Below are 20,170 nucleotides of genomic sequence, written 5' to 3' on the forward strand. Positions count from 1 at the left end.
TGCCTATTGCCTGTGTCTATTGTGTTTCCAGCTCAACACAAACGATCGCCCGAAGTGTGGAGATCTCCACAGTTCTGAGAATTAGAAAAAGATAAAGAGTAAGTTGAACTGAAATTAAAGTTAATCTACATTGGTAGAAACGGGCCATAGACGCGTATTGCTGGATTCACACTGCATCCGGTTTGCGTCATACGACGCAAATTGAATGCAGTGTGAATCCAGCATATCGGAATCGACTGATCAAATGGCGTTTTGTGCTCTCCTATTGGTAGAGCGGGTGACGTCAACCAATAGGAAAGATTAATCCAACCCAGGTTGGTGCAAACCCGATCGGGCCGAAAACGCTATAACTTTAATTTCAGTTCAACTTACTCTTTATCTTTTTCTAATTCTCAGAACTGGAAAAAGATGAAAAGTTAGTTAAACCGAGATTAAAATTAAACTGTATTGGTGGAAACAGGCCTATTTATATAGATACTATAGATACGTAATGATTTCCCGCGCGAACGAAATTGGCGCGAACGACGTGAGTGGAACAAGGAGGGTGGCGAAGCTGCAACTCGCGTCACTTCACAAACAAGTTCGAATGGCGGAGACAGTTGAAGAATTGGTGGTGAAATTCGTGGTCGAATTTGTGCAGAATCACGACGCGGACGAGGTCGAAAGGAGTCAAACGACGATCAGTTTCGGATAATGCGTCGAAATAGCCTCTCGAGGATCCACGTAGGCACGTAGATCCATCTTAATCCTTATGTGACTAGAATGTGCGCAGTGTGTGGCGTAACCATATTTGGCGAAGATCAAAATCGATGCGCAAGCTAAACTTAAGGGGGGAGGAATGTTTCATTGTCTCAATTTTTACCTTCTAGAAGCTTCGTTCATGCTTTTGTTCCTCTCCCCTCATATTTGACTTGTACACCACTTTAATTTTCGCCAAGGCAGCACTCCATGTAATTTTCTATAAAATTTTGTTCTGCAAAAGGAATGTAAAAGGATCAGATATCCAGAAGAGTTTATTATGTTATTTTTGCATTTTTTTCTTATTGAGGTAAATAATGTAAATTTATAAGTAAATAAGAATTTACTAGTTAAAAATATTTCTAGTTATATTAATATTAAATAAAATTAAAATTTTTTTTGAGTGTCTGAGCATCTCATCTACCAACTTGCGTATCTTTAAATCAATCTGTAGTGTCCTATAAAGTTAATAAATTATCTTCGCGATCGTACGTATGTCATACGTGACGTGCTGCGTACACGTAATGGCGTCCATGGACGCCGATGTATCGGTCGTGAAATTCTCGGTTTGAAAACGCAGATTCGAAATTATTCTCGTTGAAATTCGGTCAGATGCGATAAGCATCGTGAATAGCAATGGATTTTGGGAATTTAGATGTTATTAGTGACTAAAAAGCTCTTGTAATACCGAAATCCTGGTACGAAAGTGAGAGATTCATCAAGTGTATTTCATGCGATCGTAGAATCAACCATACGATACATGCTTTACATGTGCATGAGTTAATTAGATGCAGGGTATTTTTATATGCGATAATTTGTGCAATTATCGATATGTATATCCGTAATAATTGGCTACATGTTTGTGCATTTAGTAATCGACAGTGGTCACGAATATTCTCTTGATCGTTCTCATTGGCATAATTTCGATTAAAAGCAAGAGTTTGTGTAATTAATATGCGATTGTTATAGTACCAAAATCATGTATGTACATTTTCGTTTAATATTTTTATTTTCTATCTATTTCTCCTAATGTAGTTTAATGTAATTTTAATATCGATTTTACTCTTTCTCTAATTTCTAATTTTTAGAATTAGAAAAAAATATAAAGTGAGTTATAAATTGAGATTAAATTAATCTAAACTGGAAAAGAATTGGCCATGGTTTAGTCATCAATAATTGCTCACAGTTTGAAAATGCGAAGTACCCATAGTAATGTCGCAATTTATCTTGTAAGATTATCTTTATGAATTAATTTCGATCATTGAGGCCAAGATTATTATTTATAATTGGCATCTTGCTTGTTTTGTGGGTTGCAAGTCATTGATAAGCTCGAGGTACTTAGATAGTTCATTTACAATCACTACAGAAATCAAATATTGCTACTTTATAATAATCCCCCTCACACAATTAACATGTCTTGAATTAATAAATTTATTAAGATTGTTACAAGAGTATATATGTGTATGTGCGATATTAGCGAATCTAAATATCTGAATAATTGAGAGATTCAAAGTATTCTTCTTTCAGTGTAAAAGTTCATATTCAAGGCACAACTTACATCTCTGAATTTGATCCCTGATTCGTAATGTGTAACCAAAATACACGACGACAAAATGGACGACAAATAATTCGAATGGAGGTAAGGGCGATGTACGTGCTATGGACAATTAACGTAAAGGAACTAAGGAAAACGTTCAGCACGTCGAGGGTATGTCAATTTCTTTATCTTTTAGATATTTGATTTTCTTGATAAAAAAGAAATCAGCATAATGTAAAATGAGGTAAATTTATGGAAAAGATTCATATATAATATTGTGAGTGTAACTCACAGTTGTGTTATTTATAATTTATTTTCAAATATATTGTGCATCCTAACATTTAAAATATATTAAAATATTATACTGTATGATGAATTTGTATTATCTTTTATTGTTAAATAAAATTTGATTAATTATATATTTTTTCTGCAAAGCATATAAACAGATTTATACAAAAATACACATTATAAGTTAGAGAAATTAAAATATAAATCGATATTATTTAAAAATCATATAAAATTATAAAAAATGTTATATGCTTGTATTTTAATAACATATATTGATGTATGAATTAACATGTAATATTTTCATTTAAATATGTTTTTCCAAAAATTTACTTCTTAAAATAAAATTTGTGAACTATAAATAATAATCATAATTTTTAATCCGTATTTTGAAAAATATTACGAAAATGGCTGCTGAAAGCGCCTTTGGATCTGTGCGTAATTATTTGTAATAATTTCGAATTTTAAAAACATAGAAGAGCTCAGAAAAATTCAATTATTTTTTGCTCAGAATAAGATCCAACAAGAGTTCTAAATGATCTTCTTGTGTTATACTTGCTAGTTGAATAAATGTTTTTACGTGCGGTATGCTTTACGACATAAACTAAGATATAAGCCTCCTTTCTTTTTACGATAATTGTGAACAGATATGCAAACATTCATATTTAAAAGATATGCAAGAGCAGGTATGCGCACTTACTTGCGACCGTCTTGCGGCATTGGTGACGTGGACTGTACATCCCTGTCCGACCGCGTGGCTGTTCTGGGAAAAAAAAAAAACCGATATATCTGAGATTTATTTTAAATGATACTTAGCATTCTAATTGCATTCTAACTTTGAGTATATGTTTTCTTGTCGCCCATAACCAATTACTTTTAATTTCGTTGATAGTACATTTGATTTATCGAATTTATTAAATTTTAGATTCTTCAATTGCTCTCTGACATTCATATGTAATACTTTCCATAATAATATATTGGATGAAGATACAAATTATCAGTATTGTTATTCGTATCAAAATTTCTTTGAACAATCGTACGTTTTGTTTTTCTATGTACAACTTAACATTTTCTTAAAAAAACTTTTCAATGGACAAAATTGGAATATTGTATTATAATATTAATAGTAAACATTTTGTTTGTTAGAGAAATCTAATTATATGTGCATTATATGTTTATGAGTTGAAAAAAAGAACATTTTGAAGATAATGTATTTGTCATCGATTTTAAATTTCAGTAAAATAAAAAATAAAAATATATAGATTTTATTCCGATTATTTTAAATTTAATAATGTAATATATATATAAAACTTTTAATTATTTATAAAATTTTAAATTTAATTTGAATTAAAAAATATAATTTAAAATTAATTTTTAATTAATTTAAATTCACTTTAATTTAAAATGAACAAAGTTAAATGTGAAAACATTACGTACATAAGTATTACTTTAGGATATTGAAAACTACAAAATTTGCAAACTTTAAATAAATCTTAGATATTTGGTAATTATATTTGACAGTCTGTAATATTATTTTAATATTGATTAATTTCTTTAATTCATCGATATTTTATCAGTTTTATTAGAAAGCTAATTAAATTTCAAATGTTTTTAAAGAAATCATCTACTGTGCATAGATTTTCAAGAGGCAAATAATAAAGGTTTCCGATGTCAGTAGGACGAAACTGTATCGTGAAACAGAGGCAAGAACAAAAACCGGTAGAAAATCGATGAATTGTACATCCATGGCAATTGCTGCGCGACCGCAAGATCGATCATATCTGCGAACTTGCACTTTCCCCGACGATTCGTTCTCCACGGATCACAGAACAACGGCGTCTATTACTTCATGACGTGAATCATTTCAGATTCTCGTTAACGCTTCTCTCTTCCCTTTCCCTTTCTTGCCATTTCACTCTGGCTGATATCAAAGATTAGGGATAAAAATACGACTATCAATCTCAAGTAATAATAATACATGGAAAAATATCGTTGTTAATAAGTTAATACGTTGTTCATAAAAAAATTATGTTTTTATGATTAACACTCTTCTAAATGAAAGAGAAATCTAATTGTATGTGCATTATACGACAGCAAAAAAAATTAATAACTTGCATCTTTTCATTCTTATAATAGTCAATGCACATTGCTAAATCATGAGTTTTAATTATGATTGATTGAAATATTTTTAACGTCTTTTATTGAGAAATTTATGTTTCTACATCAAATTTTAATAAGGGATCTTGATGAATATTCTGAACGATTGAATTACTTACTTTTTAATCCATCTAAATGACAATAGTTTCTTCATCGCACACGAGTATTCACGAAACAAAGTTGTGTATCGTAACAATCATGATTTCGTACTAATCTGAGATTAGGCTTGTCAGTCTTAAGAGTCAAGATCAACCTTGGAAGGAACATGAATATCAACAAACTTATTCTGTAAGCAATATTTAATATATACATATGTGTGTATATATATATATATATATAAATATACACATGTGTGTGCGTATGATACTATTTATTCTTTTTGTAACGGTAATGAATAACACTTTAAGATGCGAGATGAAAGAAACGGATGCCAATAATTTAAAGAAATTTATCGATATTAAGATAGTATTAAAGATTATCATTTGAATATAATTATCTGTTTAAAATATTTTACTTTAAATTTTGCAAAATTTTAGAATTTATAATACTCCAAAATACTTGAGCATGTAACTTTTTTATGTTCAATTTTGTTTATTTTAACAATAATCTTAATAAATTAAAGAAATCAAATTAAATTTAAATGAATTTTAAATTAACTGATACGAAAGATATGTAGTTATCGATTTCTATCTTTTATTTTATTAAAGCTCTAAAATCATCAAACTATTTTATTTAACACAAATTTACACAAAATAATTACGTTTTGTATATTATTAAAACCGAGATTGATCTAGTACGAACGTATCAATTGTATGACTTATTGCGAGCGTTTACTTATTTATTACACAAAATAGATTTCACGATTTTCATGGTTTTTGAACATACATATAAATCATATTCCGAACGAAAATAATATATTATAAAGGAGTTCCAGTCGGTAGAAAGTTTCTTTATATTTTAAATTGTCTACGCAATTACCCGGCAAATTTAATTTAATATGAAATAATTTTTGTTGGATTATGATTATAATAGGAGAATATATAGTGCTATTATTATTCTTATAGAAAATAGTAATATGTGATTATTTATGAAGTTACAACGTCTCTGTGCTGATCGTTTATATGCCTCATTGAGCACCAGCTGAAAGTTTATATAGGAAGATACCATAAATTTACGTACAAGATCATTCGCCGTAGAAATCCATTTATGTAATATCTCTAAGAACTATATCAAATTTTATGTACAGCTGTAAAAATTTAATATTTAATGATATATTGGCGATATCTGCTAATATCATCAGTATAGACTTGACAATTATAATATTTCTTCCAAAATAGAAAAGATATGTATCAACCATTTTGTTTTTATAAATCAAAATAAGCGATTTTTTTGTTTTATTCAAGGACGTTATTTTTGTGAGATAATTTTTACACTGTTAAATTTTATAGGGTCAAATTAACTCAATGCGAGTCCGCCACTGCTCCTACTCAATAATATCATTATTTTTTTACTAAAACAATGGTTATATTTGACACTATACAGTATTAATTTAACATTATATAGTGTCAAATTTAATCATTATTTTAGTAAAAAATAACGATATTATTGAGTAGGAGCAGTGAGGACTCGCATTGAGTTAATTTGACCCTATCAAATTTAACAGTGTAGATTTATGTACTTTTATTACGTGAAAAAGATTAACAAGTGTTTATTACAATATTTTTTTAGTATTTAATATGTTCAAAAATATGGTAATAAACATTTTTATATAATAAATGTATATAAATCTCTAAAAATTACCTTTTATTCACATTAATTTGCACAAGATTATAGTATTAAAGTCAAGATCAGTCATTGTAGGACAGTTTATACAAGATTGCATTTGTCCCGGTTTAGATAAAGTTTTTCATCACCTCTATATTCGCAAACTTCACGGCTTTCTTTGTTACCCTAGCTCAATAGGATAATGGCTGTTTCTTTTTACTTGTCGCCGGCGCAATTCGCGGCTTTAAATACCAGCAGTGCAATTTTTTAGCGGTACGGACTAAGTACGGTAATGCCGCACGATCTCGCGCCGCTCGACGAAGAGATAATGGCAGTCATTACGAGCTGCGAGTACACGGTCGGTTAAAATGTCTAGTTAACGGTACAATCTCCATTGCCCAAATCCACAGGGGGCCCATCCGCTATTCTTTCGACCGTAATTAGCCTGTGTCTTCGATACGCTCGAATTTTTCGGAACATTTTCACGAGATGGAAAGCAATCAAGATGTTGCGCTACGGAGAAGAGAAACTCATGCGGAAGTGCAAATCGTAGAATCTCTCCCGCGCGTGCACATGTTCTTCCGCTTATGTTACTCATATATCGTATACCCAATACACGTCTTTCTTTCTCATGCAGTACCCAATACACGTCTTTCTTTCTCATGCAGGCGCAGCATCGATTGAGCGAACTGCTGATATCACTTAATTATCTTTATGTAAATTTGAATTGAGATATCTATCGCGATTATCGCGATGCATTTCTCTTCCGTTCGATAACGTTCGTAGATATCGAGCTCGATAGAATAGGGATTATAAATTCAGTTCATGTTGCCATTGTATTTTTCAGAGAAATATTTCCTGAATTCATTTCTGAAAGAGACTTCTGAAAGCGCCTAATAAAGGATTTTTCGTAAAACATACAAAATTAATTGTAATAGAAACAAATTGTTTTGATAGATATAAAGAAGTACATTATTTTAAATGATATATATAAGAGTATTTCGTTGCAAAAGATATTTTGAGTTTAATTTGTTAGGTCTGATGATTCTATTCGTTTTATATAGAGTATATTGTTTTATATTGTTATGTGCTTCTTTTTATAATTTGTAGTGAAAAATTTAAATGCGTAATAGGTAACGAAAGAAATAACACTGTGGATGCCAAATTATTTTTTAGTATAGATACTAGCGTTATTTAATAATTCGTTATATGTAATAAATTTTGATTAATTATTTGGCGCTTTTATCAATTTATTTGATATCAGTATCAGCGACCTTCACCTCATATCGAGCATACGTCGATACAAAGTAGATAGTTAGATACTGTTTTCTTAAATCAGAAAATTATCCAAATTACTCTCTTTTTTAAAATATATGAAGATAGTGATGGAAATGGTATAACAAATATTCAGAATACTTAAAGCAAAGTACATTAGTTTTTTTTTTAAATTGCACAATTCATCAATAAAAGAGATAATAAATAGATGTCAGAAGTTTGATTTGATGCGTTAAAAATATGATAAAATTTTAAAAAATTTAATTTCTTTTGTAATGAATTATGATATCTCTCACGTTAATAAAATAAGTTTACATTGCTATATATCATTTATAAGAATCTTGTACTCTTAATCTATTTTGGTATCTATATAATGGCATATTGCTACTGATAGGATCATCACAACACAATACGTTTTTGTGACAATCGATTTTGCTCTAGATATTGTTATGAACAAAGCATAACTTCAGCAAATAAGTACTTAATTCTACAATAAATATTTGAAAACGCAAGTGCCGAAAATGAATTGAGATGTAAAGCAGTCCATGTAATTATTAAAAATAAACTCGAGCAACTATCATAATTTTAATAAATCGAAAAATGGATTCAAATCAAATGCATGAAGAACATCAAACTTGGAAATTGTGATACATTTTCTCTATTTCCACCAACATTTTTTCCAACACTTTTTGGCACTTTTCTCTTGCATTTTCAATTTAATATGAATAACAACTTACTTGAACCATTTAACTATCTTGCATACACCCATGTTGCACGTGGTTTCACACTGCTAAACTTCGACAGGTTGATTGACGTCGCGTAGTGCTGATGAGCACTACGAAACTCGACTGAAACATGCACGAGAGTGCCGCGCGCGATCCTCTCCCTTCTCACGAACTGCGAAACTGCGGTGGTAATATGTACTGACGATACTTTAGTTCTGATAGTTGCGATGGGCGTAGTTTTAGGCACGGCTCGCCAATCGTTCCCACTCCGTTCTTTCATCCTGTAGCTTTCGATTGACTGACTAATCCCACTGCCAAAAAACAGCGATAAACAAAAGGAAGTATTAAAGTACTGATTTAAAGTTGGAAAATCTGATTCATTTAAGCATCTACAAAAACACTCATAATCAGAAAGAAGTCAATTTTTTAATATTCACATGAAGGACGATTTTGTTGAAGTATCTAAAAATTTAGGTAGATACAGATCTGAAAATAATTATATTTGGACCATCAAAATAATTATGTATAGGGACGTTTAAACTGGTTGTTAGAATGTTATAACTTTTTGCAATATTGTTAACGTTTAAGTGTTCTATGTAATTATTTTGATGTTTCAATAAAGTTATTTTCATATTTTTATCTAGCTAAATTTTTTAATATCTTAACAAAACCACTCTTTTCGTATATGTATATAAAAATTGCGTTACAATTCTAAATATTTAAAAGAATTGAATTACATCCAGATTTATTTACGAACTTATAGCTGTGATGGGACATCTTGTACATAAAATAACGTATTTTGGTGATGTTATGGTATTTTTACTTTTATTTATGAAATCTCGAAAAATTATTACATATATTAAATAATTAATACTGTGTGATAATAAAAATATTTTAACCATTATGAATAGGAACATTTAGCTGACAAAAGAATTTTGTGCAATTATATGGTATTTTCGCGATAACTTAAGACTGCTGGAAAGCTGAATTCTTAGACAGTAATTACACAATTCTGAAACTAGCCGGCTTTGTACGGAATCTCCGTGCGTAACGAAGTGGTCTGATATCGCGTTCCGAGTCTGCGCCTTGGCACGCCTTTTTTCGTCGGGTTGGTTCACGAGAGCATACCGGTACCGGTACAATCGGTGCGATGACTGATAACGAACAATTGCGACGCGCAGTCGGCAGCACAAACATAAAATTAGACCATCGCATGTAGGATGAATTGTATCTTGTAATATGAAAGTAAGGACACGAAAGGATTCTTAATTTTTGTACTATTTCTATGCTTTATGAATCTACAAAGAAAAAAAATTTACTCTTGTTTAACTAAAAAAATTTTTTTTTGTGACGGGCTGAGTAGGATGTTAGTGTAAGCCCCTCTATATGTTTATAACAACCCATTCCGAAAATTAAATGTGCAGGATTTATTCCCTATTTTATGCGTTCTAATATTTGAATAATTTCGATTTGTGTGTGTGTGTGTGTGCGCTATATTCCTTGAGACATTTGTAGAAACACTAATATTCGTTTTTAACTCGTTTAAAATTGTTTTATGACTTTTTATAATTAATACTAACAATAATTATATATATCTTATTATATTTAAATAATGATTTATTTCATATAACAAAGCATTTCTATAAACAATAAATATTTAATTAAGATAAAAGATTAGATTAAAAAATATATTTCTTTAGTTTCCATAAGTAAATTAATTGCTATGCAGATTTTCATATTTTATTAAGAACTTTTTAAATTAACTGCTTAAAATATACCATTCTTGAATTTATAAATCATTATTTAATTTAACACGGATTATAAAACGGATTAGCATCATAATGGTGTCAGCATTACATGCAAAAAAAAATATAATCTGAATTCTTAATTACTTAGGTAACTTCAAAGTATATATCAATATTTATGTTCTAACAGAAATTCACACATTTTTCGCCGAAAAATATTTTTCTTCATAACACGTTACCTATATAAATTATATCACAATTGAATTTCTCTACACTGAGAAACCCATTTAGTTGAATCAACCAAGGTTTGTTTGCCCATATCCAAACAAGAATTAATTAATTGATTCAACTAAATGGGTTTCTCAGTGTACATATTCATTTTTTATACATCTTATATGATGTTTATATTAGGACTATAAATATATCCAAATATTGTAATACTCGAATTATTTGAAACAATTATTACTATAGTTACTAATAGTAACTACTAATTATTACTAGTAGTTACTCAAGAGTATTATAACTTTTTACATAATTAGTGAGTGCTATTATTTTCATTTGCATCTTCACATTTTTATGTATTTCATCATAATTCTTTCTTCAAGGTGCTTTCATTTCTTGTTTCACGCAGAATTTGAAGGCCTCCCAACCCTCATTGCGTTGTTGAGACTGTAAAAGATCGAGTTATTTTGCATTAATCAACAGTGGTTGTTACATTTCTATTTCATTCTATAAATTATCTGAAAATATAGTATGTAAGCCTGAGAAATGACAACCATTCTTACAGGTCTCTTCTGTTTTGTAGCAAGCGTTATTTTGACGGCTTCATTTCATACGAGATATACACCTCTTCTAAAGTAGTTCTTCGAAAGAGATACTATATGTATATTTCCATTGTATAAATCCGCGAGGCCTTACCTTAAAACCTCTGTGCAGTCGATCTTTCATAATTGCTATGAATTCCTTATAAGACAATTGGCCGTCTCCATCCACATCGAATAGTGCAAAGACTGTATCGATTATGTGAGTCGAAAGCATCTTTCCCGTGCATATCTTTACTGCGCGTTGAAATTCATCTAGAAAAAGGAACAATATTTAAAAAATGTAACAAAAGGTTATCACGTTTGAAACAATTTACATTTAAGGGAAATAAAATTGGTTAATTTAATATCGTAATGAATACTTTGACGTATAATAAATTAATATTAAGATTTTTATTATTAATTCTTTACCTTTGGATATAGGATGATCAGCCAATGTATACATTCGCATCGCTATCGAAAAATCATCCAGATTGTTCAGAAATTGATAGAAACGCCGGAATTCCTCGAATGTGATACCAATATGCAAGTCTGCTCGATCCAACATTCTGTCCAAGTACTTATCGTATCTATGAATTTAATTGTTTTTAACTTTTAAATTAATTAGGAAATACATTTAGGATGTAAATTGAAAAATATTTAAATTGAAAAATTTGGGTGCCACTTGGTTCAATACAAAACAAAAATACATAAAACAGTTTTATAATAAAATACATATGTATATAAGACACTATATAATTTGAATATCTTGCTTATATCATAATTTTTTAAATGTTAATAGTTCGTCGTTTCTCGTGATTAAAACATTATGTCGAGAACATAGCTTTCATAATTATTCAACTAACTCGTTAGGTTCGAGGTACGTGTATCGTAACAAAATTTTAGCGAAATCCAATTCGTTAATTGTGTTGTGTCCCTTGCTGAATTCGTGGAATTCCAATTCTAATACTTCATGTTGTAAATTCTCCATGAAGTGCTTGAAATCATCGTATCTTAATTCATTGGTACCATCTTTGCCGAAAAAGTGTATCATCAAAGTAGTATCCACAGCGTGACGTCGTTGCAAACCCTGTGTACATACAAAGTAAATACTGAAATAAATACTCATATTAAAAACTTCTGTTGACTTAAATATATAATGTATCTACCTGGATACATTTATTATAAAAATTAAATGAAAGCCTTAGATCTTTTAATTACAAGAAATTAATTGACATCTTCGTTAGACTATTTAAACGTTGGTCATTGTTGATTTTTTTCTATCTAGATGGATTCTGTTACTGATTTTTATTTATTCGAACTTCTTACTCCATTTTATTTAAAAATGTGCGTAAGTAATGTCACAATACCTGATCGTCATCGATGAATTGACCTTGAATTTCTTCTGGCGTTCTCTGACGTTCTTGTAATTGTTCTAATTCCTCTTTAGTTTCGCATCCATGACGGCCCCTCCAAGCGTGACTGAATATCTTCTCCATCTGTACCAAAGACGAAAGTGTGAAAGGAAACAATTACTATTGCGACAGATCGACGTGATGTTAACACACTTTTTACTAATAGACACACGTGCCGGGATTACATGATACAAAGGCAAAATGATGGCAGTATTCCGGCGTCCAGTATTAGTATATCTGAAATAAGTGTCAAATAGTGTTAGAGCGGCGGTTATTGACATATTAGAGCACAGGTGTTTTCGATGGAACTGGTAAGCTGCATACTAATGATTGAATATCGATATTAATAAAATTTGAAACAGATTAGTGATGATGATTGTATATACATTTGACTATACTAGATCTGCGTGTATACCTATAAAGATAGATTAATATACATATATTTTAAATATATTGTTTATATCTTAAAATAGTTAAAAAATTGTATATGGTGATAATACAACATAGATTGCAATTGGTTTATTAAATGGTTTCAATAAATTTGACGTTATTGGTAAGATATGAAGTTATTTTATACAATTTATGTTGTTATTTTATATGAAATAATATAAACATAAAGATATAACATATAGGAAGTATTTGAAAGCCGTATAATATTAAAATTAAAATATTAAATAAGAAATGTTTTGAAAAAAAAAAAATTTATTAAATGAATATTAAACAACATGTATTGATTTACAGCATTTTACATATTTGCAAACTTACATAAGAATTTGTGACGATTTCATTTGATTTATTCGGATGAGTTTTGCGAAGTTTTGCCTTGCCTAGATTCTCTTCGCTCGGAGTAATTATGGCACGTAACTAATTTATTAAAATAAATAAAAGAAGCGTTAGCTTTGGACAGAAAAAAATGCATTATAAAATTAATAAAAAAGTTAAATAAAATTATAGCAAAAGATATAATTTACAATAAAAAATAGTAATTATAAATGATGGTAAATGTTAAATAAATTAAAAAAATATAATACATATATTAATAAATAATTAACATATGATACATTTTTCTTTGAAATGTAACATTCCAAAACTTTATTAAATTAAAAGATTTTGAAAAAGGAGCTTTTTATCTTAGCAATATAAGTATTCTGAAGAAATCAATTAATATTTACATATAAATAATAAATGCAATTGTTAAATATGCATAATATATTTTTAAAAGTCTTCAAAAAATAGCTCAAGGCAGTAAATGGAATAATAAATTATACAGCCGTTAGATGATTTCATAGCTGAAAGAGATATAACGGCATCCTTATATTGATTTTCTAAACATTAGTCGACTTCTGACATCGTTCTGATTGAGGAAAAGTTTTATGAAACTTTTCTAAAACTCACTGCACGTTTTGTTGGCTCGTCAAGGTCCCGTTCTTTTAAGCTACCGCCAAGTAAACGACGAATCTGTGAGAATAACAAAAATGATGTTGATGCTAATTAATCGATAATTAGTATAACAGTTTTGTAGCGACAGAAGTTTTTTCTTGGTACATCCGTCCCCTAAATGTTCCAGTTAGCTCACATAAATTAGAGTTCAGTGAAATTCCATTCGATAACCTTGCACATCTTACAATTTTGAAAAGATTTATAATATTTGAAGATATAAATATATATTTGAGAGGATATTTTTCTTCTATTATTCCAGTATTGATTCCTAAATGTGTTTATGTATTTATATGATATTTCAAATATATTAAATAATATATTTGCATATTGCAGATTTGCTAGTTTGAGATATATATTATTAAATCGATTTTCTAGTTTGAGATATATATTATTAAATAAGAAAAGATAGCAAATGAAATATAACCAAACAAGTAATGCTAATGAAAAAAAATATATTCAGAATGTGCAATGTTATTGTTTAAATAATTTTACTTTATTTTTGCTCATTGGAAATAAATTCTACATTGATTTAATAGCTTGTAAAAAAATATTCGTGCTTTATTTTGCTGCTATTAAAAAGAAGCAAACTTAAGTTTTATTTTGTAAAATAGAACAGAAACAATTAATAAACAGTTTTTATTAATGGTTCTAACGATGTGTTTGCATCCACAATTACTGAAAACGTGCTCGCATGCGATGCAGCTATCTTACCACAAGAAATTCAGTTTTGTCGACTCTCTCGTTTCCATCGGTATCGAACATATTGAAGGCGATTTGGAAACCAGTTTTCGGCTCTGTAACGAGATCAGTTATCGCCGTAAATTTATAGCATTAAAATTAAGGTGTTCAACATTAACAAAACATTTTTATAGCGGATAATATTTATATCTAACTTTAAAACTTTTTGTGCACGAAATGTGTGTACACATATAGAGCTTCTTAGATAAAACGCAATACATTTTTATCTAAGAATTCTTTGGAACAATTTGTGATAGATTTTTAAATAAAAAAAAAATTATTAACATTTATTTTAATCTTAAAATTGTTCCTTTAAAATTAATTATGTATGTAAATATCATAAGTTTTTAAAAATATGTAATTTAATTTTTGTTGAAGGCAAATTTATTCCAAATTTATCAAAAAATTCGCGGAAAGAAAGAGTGACCAAAATATAGGACAATATTTTTCATAAATTCTGAGTAGTGTAAAATGCTTTTATGTAAGAATGTGCACTATTATTTAATATGTATGTTCCCAGTACTATTAAAATTATCATACAACGATTTGTGCCGAGTACATTAAATAAATTGAACGTTCTGTGTATATGTTACAGCTTCCCAAGTATGTAAGCGGATAACGGCCATTGCTTTTACGTGAAAAAGATGAACGCGGCATCACATTAGCCGATTTTTTTCTTCCATAACATATGGTTTGTGTACCCAACACCGCGATCAATCGTTGCGTTTCATTTAAGCGTTTTGTGCATTTAACTCGCAATTTGCCTTGTGAATATATCTAAAGCTACCGGCGGAAAACTTACTCGTCAGGATGGATAGAAGAAACAGGTACTCCGTGTAAGAAATAATTCCTGAAAATAAAAACGTGAGCAATTTAGAATCGTGAAACGATGTGATTAAGCAAGCTATTAAAAAAGTTAACGTTTAGTTAAAATAACTGTGTATTGTATCTATTATTTGATATTTCATTACATATTATTTTATATATTAATATTTTATATATTGTTTATTCATAAATTAGAAATAGGAGATTGTCAATTTTATCCTTCCTTTTAAAATTATAAAAAACGTTTATTGTCGCATCAAGTAGTTTCGTATATTTCGCGCACACGTCAATATTGATTTTGCAGAAATGATATTTATTGTCTTTTTAAATAATGTATATTTATATCGAATTAATAACAATCAAAATTTCTATATTTAATTTCATGATTAGATATTTTTCCTGTAATACTAGATCGAGACGTTATAAAAATCTAGACGAGTCGGAAGGCAAATCGTTATATTCCACATGATTTTATCTCGATGTCTCATAAATTCTCGTAATTTCGTCGAATTCTTCCCTAATTTTCCCGCGCTAATCCGCATTTAAGGATAACGAGAGGTCTGCAGTATTAAACGCGTTTACGACATCTAGAAGTAGAATATGTCAAACACGTTAGACACGCCTCACGAGATTTCAGGTATTCTTCGAGAGAACCATCGCCTTTGGGGAGGATCAATAATTTAGAGTTTAATAGCAAAAGCGAGACCCGTGGACGCATCTAAATTCTGATTTTAAACGTACTCCCTTGCGGCACAGTTTAGCTCGTATGTAACATAACAAGAAGGCTACTTTACAGATCGTAGCCACCTTATAAAATTCGTGGCTTCGAAAGCAGAAAATAATTCCATGGTTAGAAAATTAACAGTTAACAGAAAGTAAAGAAATCAGAGTCAGTTTATTGATTAGATGATGTTCGTTCCATGTATATAAATTTGTTGTTTTATTTTGTTAGTATTAAATATGTTCGTTGTCAGAAATTTAGATTAATATAAGTATTAAAGCAAATTTAACTGACATAAATATGTACTTATTGATGATACTTGTTTTTATATCTAAAAATATCTTTCACATCATATAATGACAAATATTTGTGAATATATATATATATATGTCGTCTAATTTTTAAATTAAATAAATTAAACTTGAATTTGTTATCAGAGAGAGTTATGAATGTATGCATATTATTTAAGAAAAATTGATTTACGATACTCGTAATTTTTAGAGAATGAGATTTAGCTCAAAGTGATCAAGGAAATAACTATCGTAATGTTGCGAAAAGCAGCGCGTGTCGTTGACACAATAAGGAAGTGTAACAACTAAATATACGATTACGATCGCCTGAATCAATGAATGCTCAGATATATTGTTACATGAGATGACGATGACGCCATCCCAGTCGTTATGGTGGTTTCTTGTCGATAGGGCCCAATCTTCTTAAGTTGTTCTTAATTGTAACGGCCTCGGACTCTACCGAGTGTCCTTAAAAGCGGACCCGTTTATCTGCGCCGGTTAATTCCGTCTCGCACTCACGCGAAAAGGGGAAAAAAAGAGAGAAACGCAGTCGTGGCGGCAGACACAGGGACGAGGAACTCGTTATTATTGAAGAGAGGTGTGAAACTGGCCTCCTCTCCTTCATCGTGGCATCCCTTACGTCTGTCGATTATTTGCATTTCCATTAGCGCGACGAACGTGCGGTGCACTCGCAAAGAGCAAGGAGAAAACACAGCCACCGCCGCCGTGAGAAGTGCTACCTCATCATTAAACTAATGATACAGCCCTGTCTGTCGTGACGAGTGTTTCACGTGGGTGGCGGAAACTTATGTCGGATAAGCACTATAAATGTCGTAAGTACAGGTACTGTACACGTCGATCGCAATCGATAGCTCTGGTTATCGCACGTCTCGTTTTTCTCGTCGAATTGCATATTTCGATAGAAAGCTCCGAGTTGTGGACTGCGACACTTGAAGTTCGTACCTAAATTTATGGAAACTTATCAATCGTAGATTTTACGGTAACTCGAATCATGAGGTTTTTATTTATTGGCGTTATAAACGCACGAATATACTATGTTATTCTTATTCAACACAATTGCCTTTTGTATACATATTTTATCCGATATTCTAATCATCATCTGTAGATGATTATTTCTATTATTATTTAGTTGTTACTTAGAAACAATATTAATTTTTCTCTCTTATAGATATTGTATAATACTTTATTTTATATCTTTACCTTTGTCCCGCAAATTTCGAAACATATATGTGCTTCCATGGCGTAGTGAAGAAGTCGAATTTCTCATCACTTCGAGCTCTTGATCGGTCAGCACGCGTCTCTTTAATCTCGCTGAAAATATCATTAAAGTTGCGTGTGTCGCTTTGAGACTGGTTTATTGAAATGCACAAATAATCGTAACACGTCTTTAATATTTCTGCGCCAAAAACATATATTTATTTAAGACAGAGAGAGAAACGACAGAAATAATATTCGATGATATAAAAATCGAAGCATTGCTTTGTCCTTTGAATAAAGTAAAATAAATTTACGACGAAAGATTCGAAGAGAATAATAAACAATAAGAACTTGAAATTCTATTAAATTATCATAAAACTACGCATTTCTTTATTTTTTAATTTTATATTATTGAAGTTGGAATGATGTAACTTTAATTCATTATTCTAATCGAATACACGTTTGAATAATTATTGTTGCCAAGATTAAAACGGATATTTATTAAAGTAAATAAATGTGAGTTACGTACGTCGAGGTTCGGCATCAATGACGCTGTCAAGAAAATCCTGCGGTGTCATATACAATTGACCATCGTACGCCACCGACGCAAATTTTATAAATCTCCTTTCTCTCGTAGTTAATTTTACCGCTTTGTGCAAGTCATCTTCTTTCTACAAAAATAAATTGTTATGATCAGTAAAATCATATTTAACAATTTCAAAAATTTAATAATTTTTTTCTTATATTTAATAGTCACTTAAAAAAATTTTTTTCTTATCGTTTTGATTCATATAAATAAAAATATTACTCGAAATATCTACTTCCATATAATCGTGCCGTTTTAATCTTTTAATTATATTCTTTAAAGTAGTGAATCAGTGAATTACTGATTTCAGTGCTGCACTTAAAATTGATGTATCATCAGTGAATATTTACTATTTTTTTTATCGACAAACAGACAGGCGAGGCGATGGATATAGGGGAGAGTGGGAGATATACGGACACATAAAATTAAACTGAAATAGAAGGAAGAGTTCAGAATATAATCAGTTTTTATTCATTGGAGGTCAACCTTTATTTATTAGTCTTTAGGATTAAGGTAACATTATAAAAATTATTATAAACAATATGAACTTTTTATCAGAAATAAAACCCTTGCTGTCCGTATTTACCCAAAGTCTATGGGGTATTAACGGACAAATGCTCAAGTAAATACGGACAGGTCGTGATAATTACGAAACATGTTTATTTATTACTACATATATCACAAATGTAGCCATTTGATGAACTGCCACCAGTGCAGCCCTCATGTGTCCATTTCAGACATAATAGATACATTATCTAGTCCTCTATAGGTGGAGACATGTACTTTTCATTACAAAATATGCAGAAGTATTCATCTTCCTTGTCAGCACTTTTGTCGAAACCTTTTAAATTTTTTACATGTTTTGGTTTCTTAATCTTTGGTTTTTTATTAAAAAGCACATGTTTTCTTTTTCATTGCACTTTCTCTTCTTTTTGATTGTCTCTTGTTTGATTTTCTCTGCCTCTATTCTTGATTCTTTTTTCTGATTTTTCTCTTCTAATTTTCCTTTATTAGATGTACTTGTCAAGATTTCTGAATGTTTTCTTTTCCTAGACTTATTATTAGCTTTGACTGAAATTACAGAAACATCCACCAGGTCCCTTACTGTTACTGAGTCGTTCTGTACTGATGTAGTATCAATATGACTAGTATCAGGTACAAATTGTGCATTACTGGATTGACTGTTTGTGTCTATTTGTGTGGAAGTTACTGATGGACTGAAACCGGAAAATCGGACGTCTGTTAATACCCCCAATAATGCGTCTGAAATTACCCCAATCTAACCTAATCTAAAGCGAAATAGCTAAATTAAACATAACCTTAAAATAATCAGAATTTATATACACAATATTATTCTTAAATAAATAATAATTTCTCAAGATAAAAACAGATAACAATATCACCGTTTAAACAACAGAGACATAGAAAACAAAACAGTGAAATATTAGAGAGAGAAGAAAATGGCCAAAATACTATTTCGTGACTTACCTTGGAAATAGCGTGCGACGTCCTGCTGTGAGTACTTGCTGGTGACTGCTCGCGTCGCGTTAATTCACGTGACACGATAGCGGAATTTGAGGGAAGCTGAGGAACAGGGATATACATGTGTCCGTAATCCCCCCATTCTCCCCTACGATTAATTTGCGCTTTGTATTCCATCACATTTCTATGAAGGAACAATGCGTGCTGTCAATTCAGCAAGTTAGTGACACATTTACGTTTGCGAGATACATTTTGCGATGCATTCAGAGGGTGCAACAGAAGTCTTTATTGTCCATTTCGGACGATGTATATACAAATCGCCACATCGGGCAGATATAAAATAAATATTTATATATTGTGCATATACCTACATATGCACATTATATATATATATATATATATATATATATATATATATATATATTACAT

General features: G+C 30.2%; 2 protein-coding genes across 5 annotated transcripts in view; both read right to left on the reverse strand.

The window, feature by feature from the left end:
• The window catches only part of LOC108764590 (uncharacterized), a 17,865-nt gene extending 8,991 nt beyond the window's left edge, over positions 1–8,874 (reverse strand). The window contains exons 1-2 of one of the 3 annotated variants that reach the window (XM_018512893.1): positions 8,494–8,874; positions 3,261–3,323 (exon numbers count right to left, since the gene is read on the reverse strand). In XM_018512893.1, the coding sequence (XP_018368395.1) occupies positions 3,261–3,323; positions 8,494–8,525 (95 nt within the window). In that variant the 5' untranslated portion in view covers positions 8,526–8,874. Of the gene's footprint in view, positions 1–3,260; positions 3,324–4,832; positions 4,890–8,489 lie in introns of those variants that run through there. The other 2 variants (XM_018512894.1, XM_018512895.1) reach the window with 2 other exon arrangements.
• A 1,901-nt stretch (positions 8,875–10,775) lies between these two features.
• The window catches only part of LOC108764610 (Mitochondrial calcium uptake 3), a 31,123-nt gene continuing 21,728 nt past the window's right edge, over positions 10,776–20,170 (reverse strand). The window contains exons 2-12 of one of the 2 annotated variants that reach the window (XM_018512932.1): positions 18,203–18,344; positions 17,677–17,787; positions 15,422–15,469; positions 14,593–14,675; positions 13,837–13,899; positions 13,207–13,305; positions 12,397–12,525; positions 11,893–12,116; positions 11,459–11,616; positions 11,145–11,302; positions 10,776–10,895 (exon numbers count right to left, since the gene is read on the reverse strand). In XM_018512932.1, coding sequence (XP_018368434.1) covers positions 10,827–10,895; positions 11,145–11,302; positions 11,459–11,616; positions 11,893–12,116; positions 12,397–12,525; positions 13,207–13,305; positions 13,837–13,899; positions 14,593–14,675; positions 15,422–15,469; positions 17,677–17,787; positions 18,203–18,344 — 1,284 coding nt within the window. In that variant the 3' untranslated portion in view covers positions 10,776–10,826. The remainder of the gene's footprint in view (positions 10,896–11,144; positions 11,303–11,458; positions 11,617–11,892; positions 12,117–12,396; positions 12,526–13,206; positions 13,306–13,836; positions 13,900–14,592; positions 14,676–15,421; positions 15,470–17,676; positions 17,788–18,202; positions 18,345–20,170) is intronic. The other variant, XM_018512933.1, reaches the window with a different exon arrangement.

Source organism: Trachymyrmex cornetzi, unplaced genomic scaffold (assembly GCF_001594075.2).
Source record: "Trachymyrmex cornetzi isolate Tcor2-1 unplaced genomic scaffold, Tcor1.1 scaffold44, whole genome shotgun sequence".
Taxonomy (NCBI): Eukaryota; Metazoa; Arthropoda; class Insecta; order Hymenoptera; family Formicidae; genus Trachymyrmex; species Trachymyrmex cornetzi.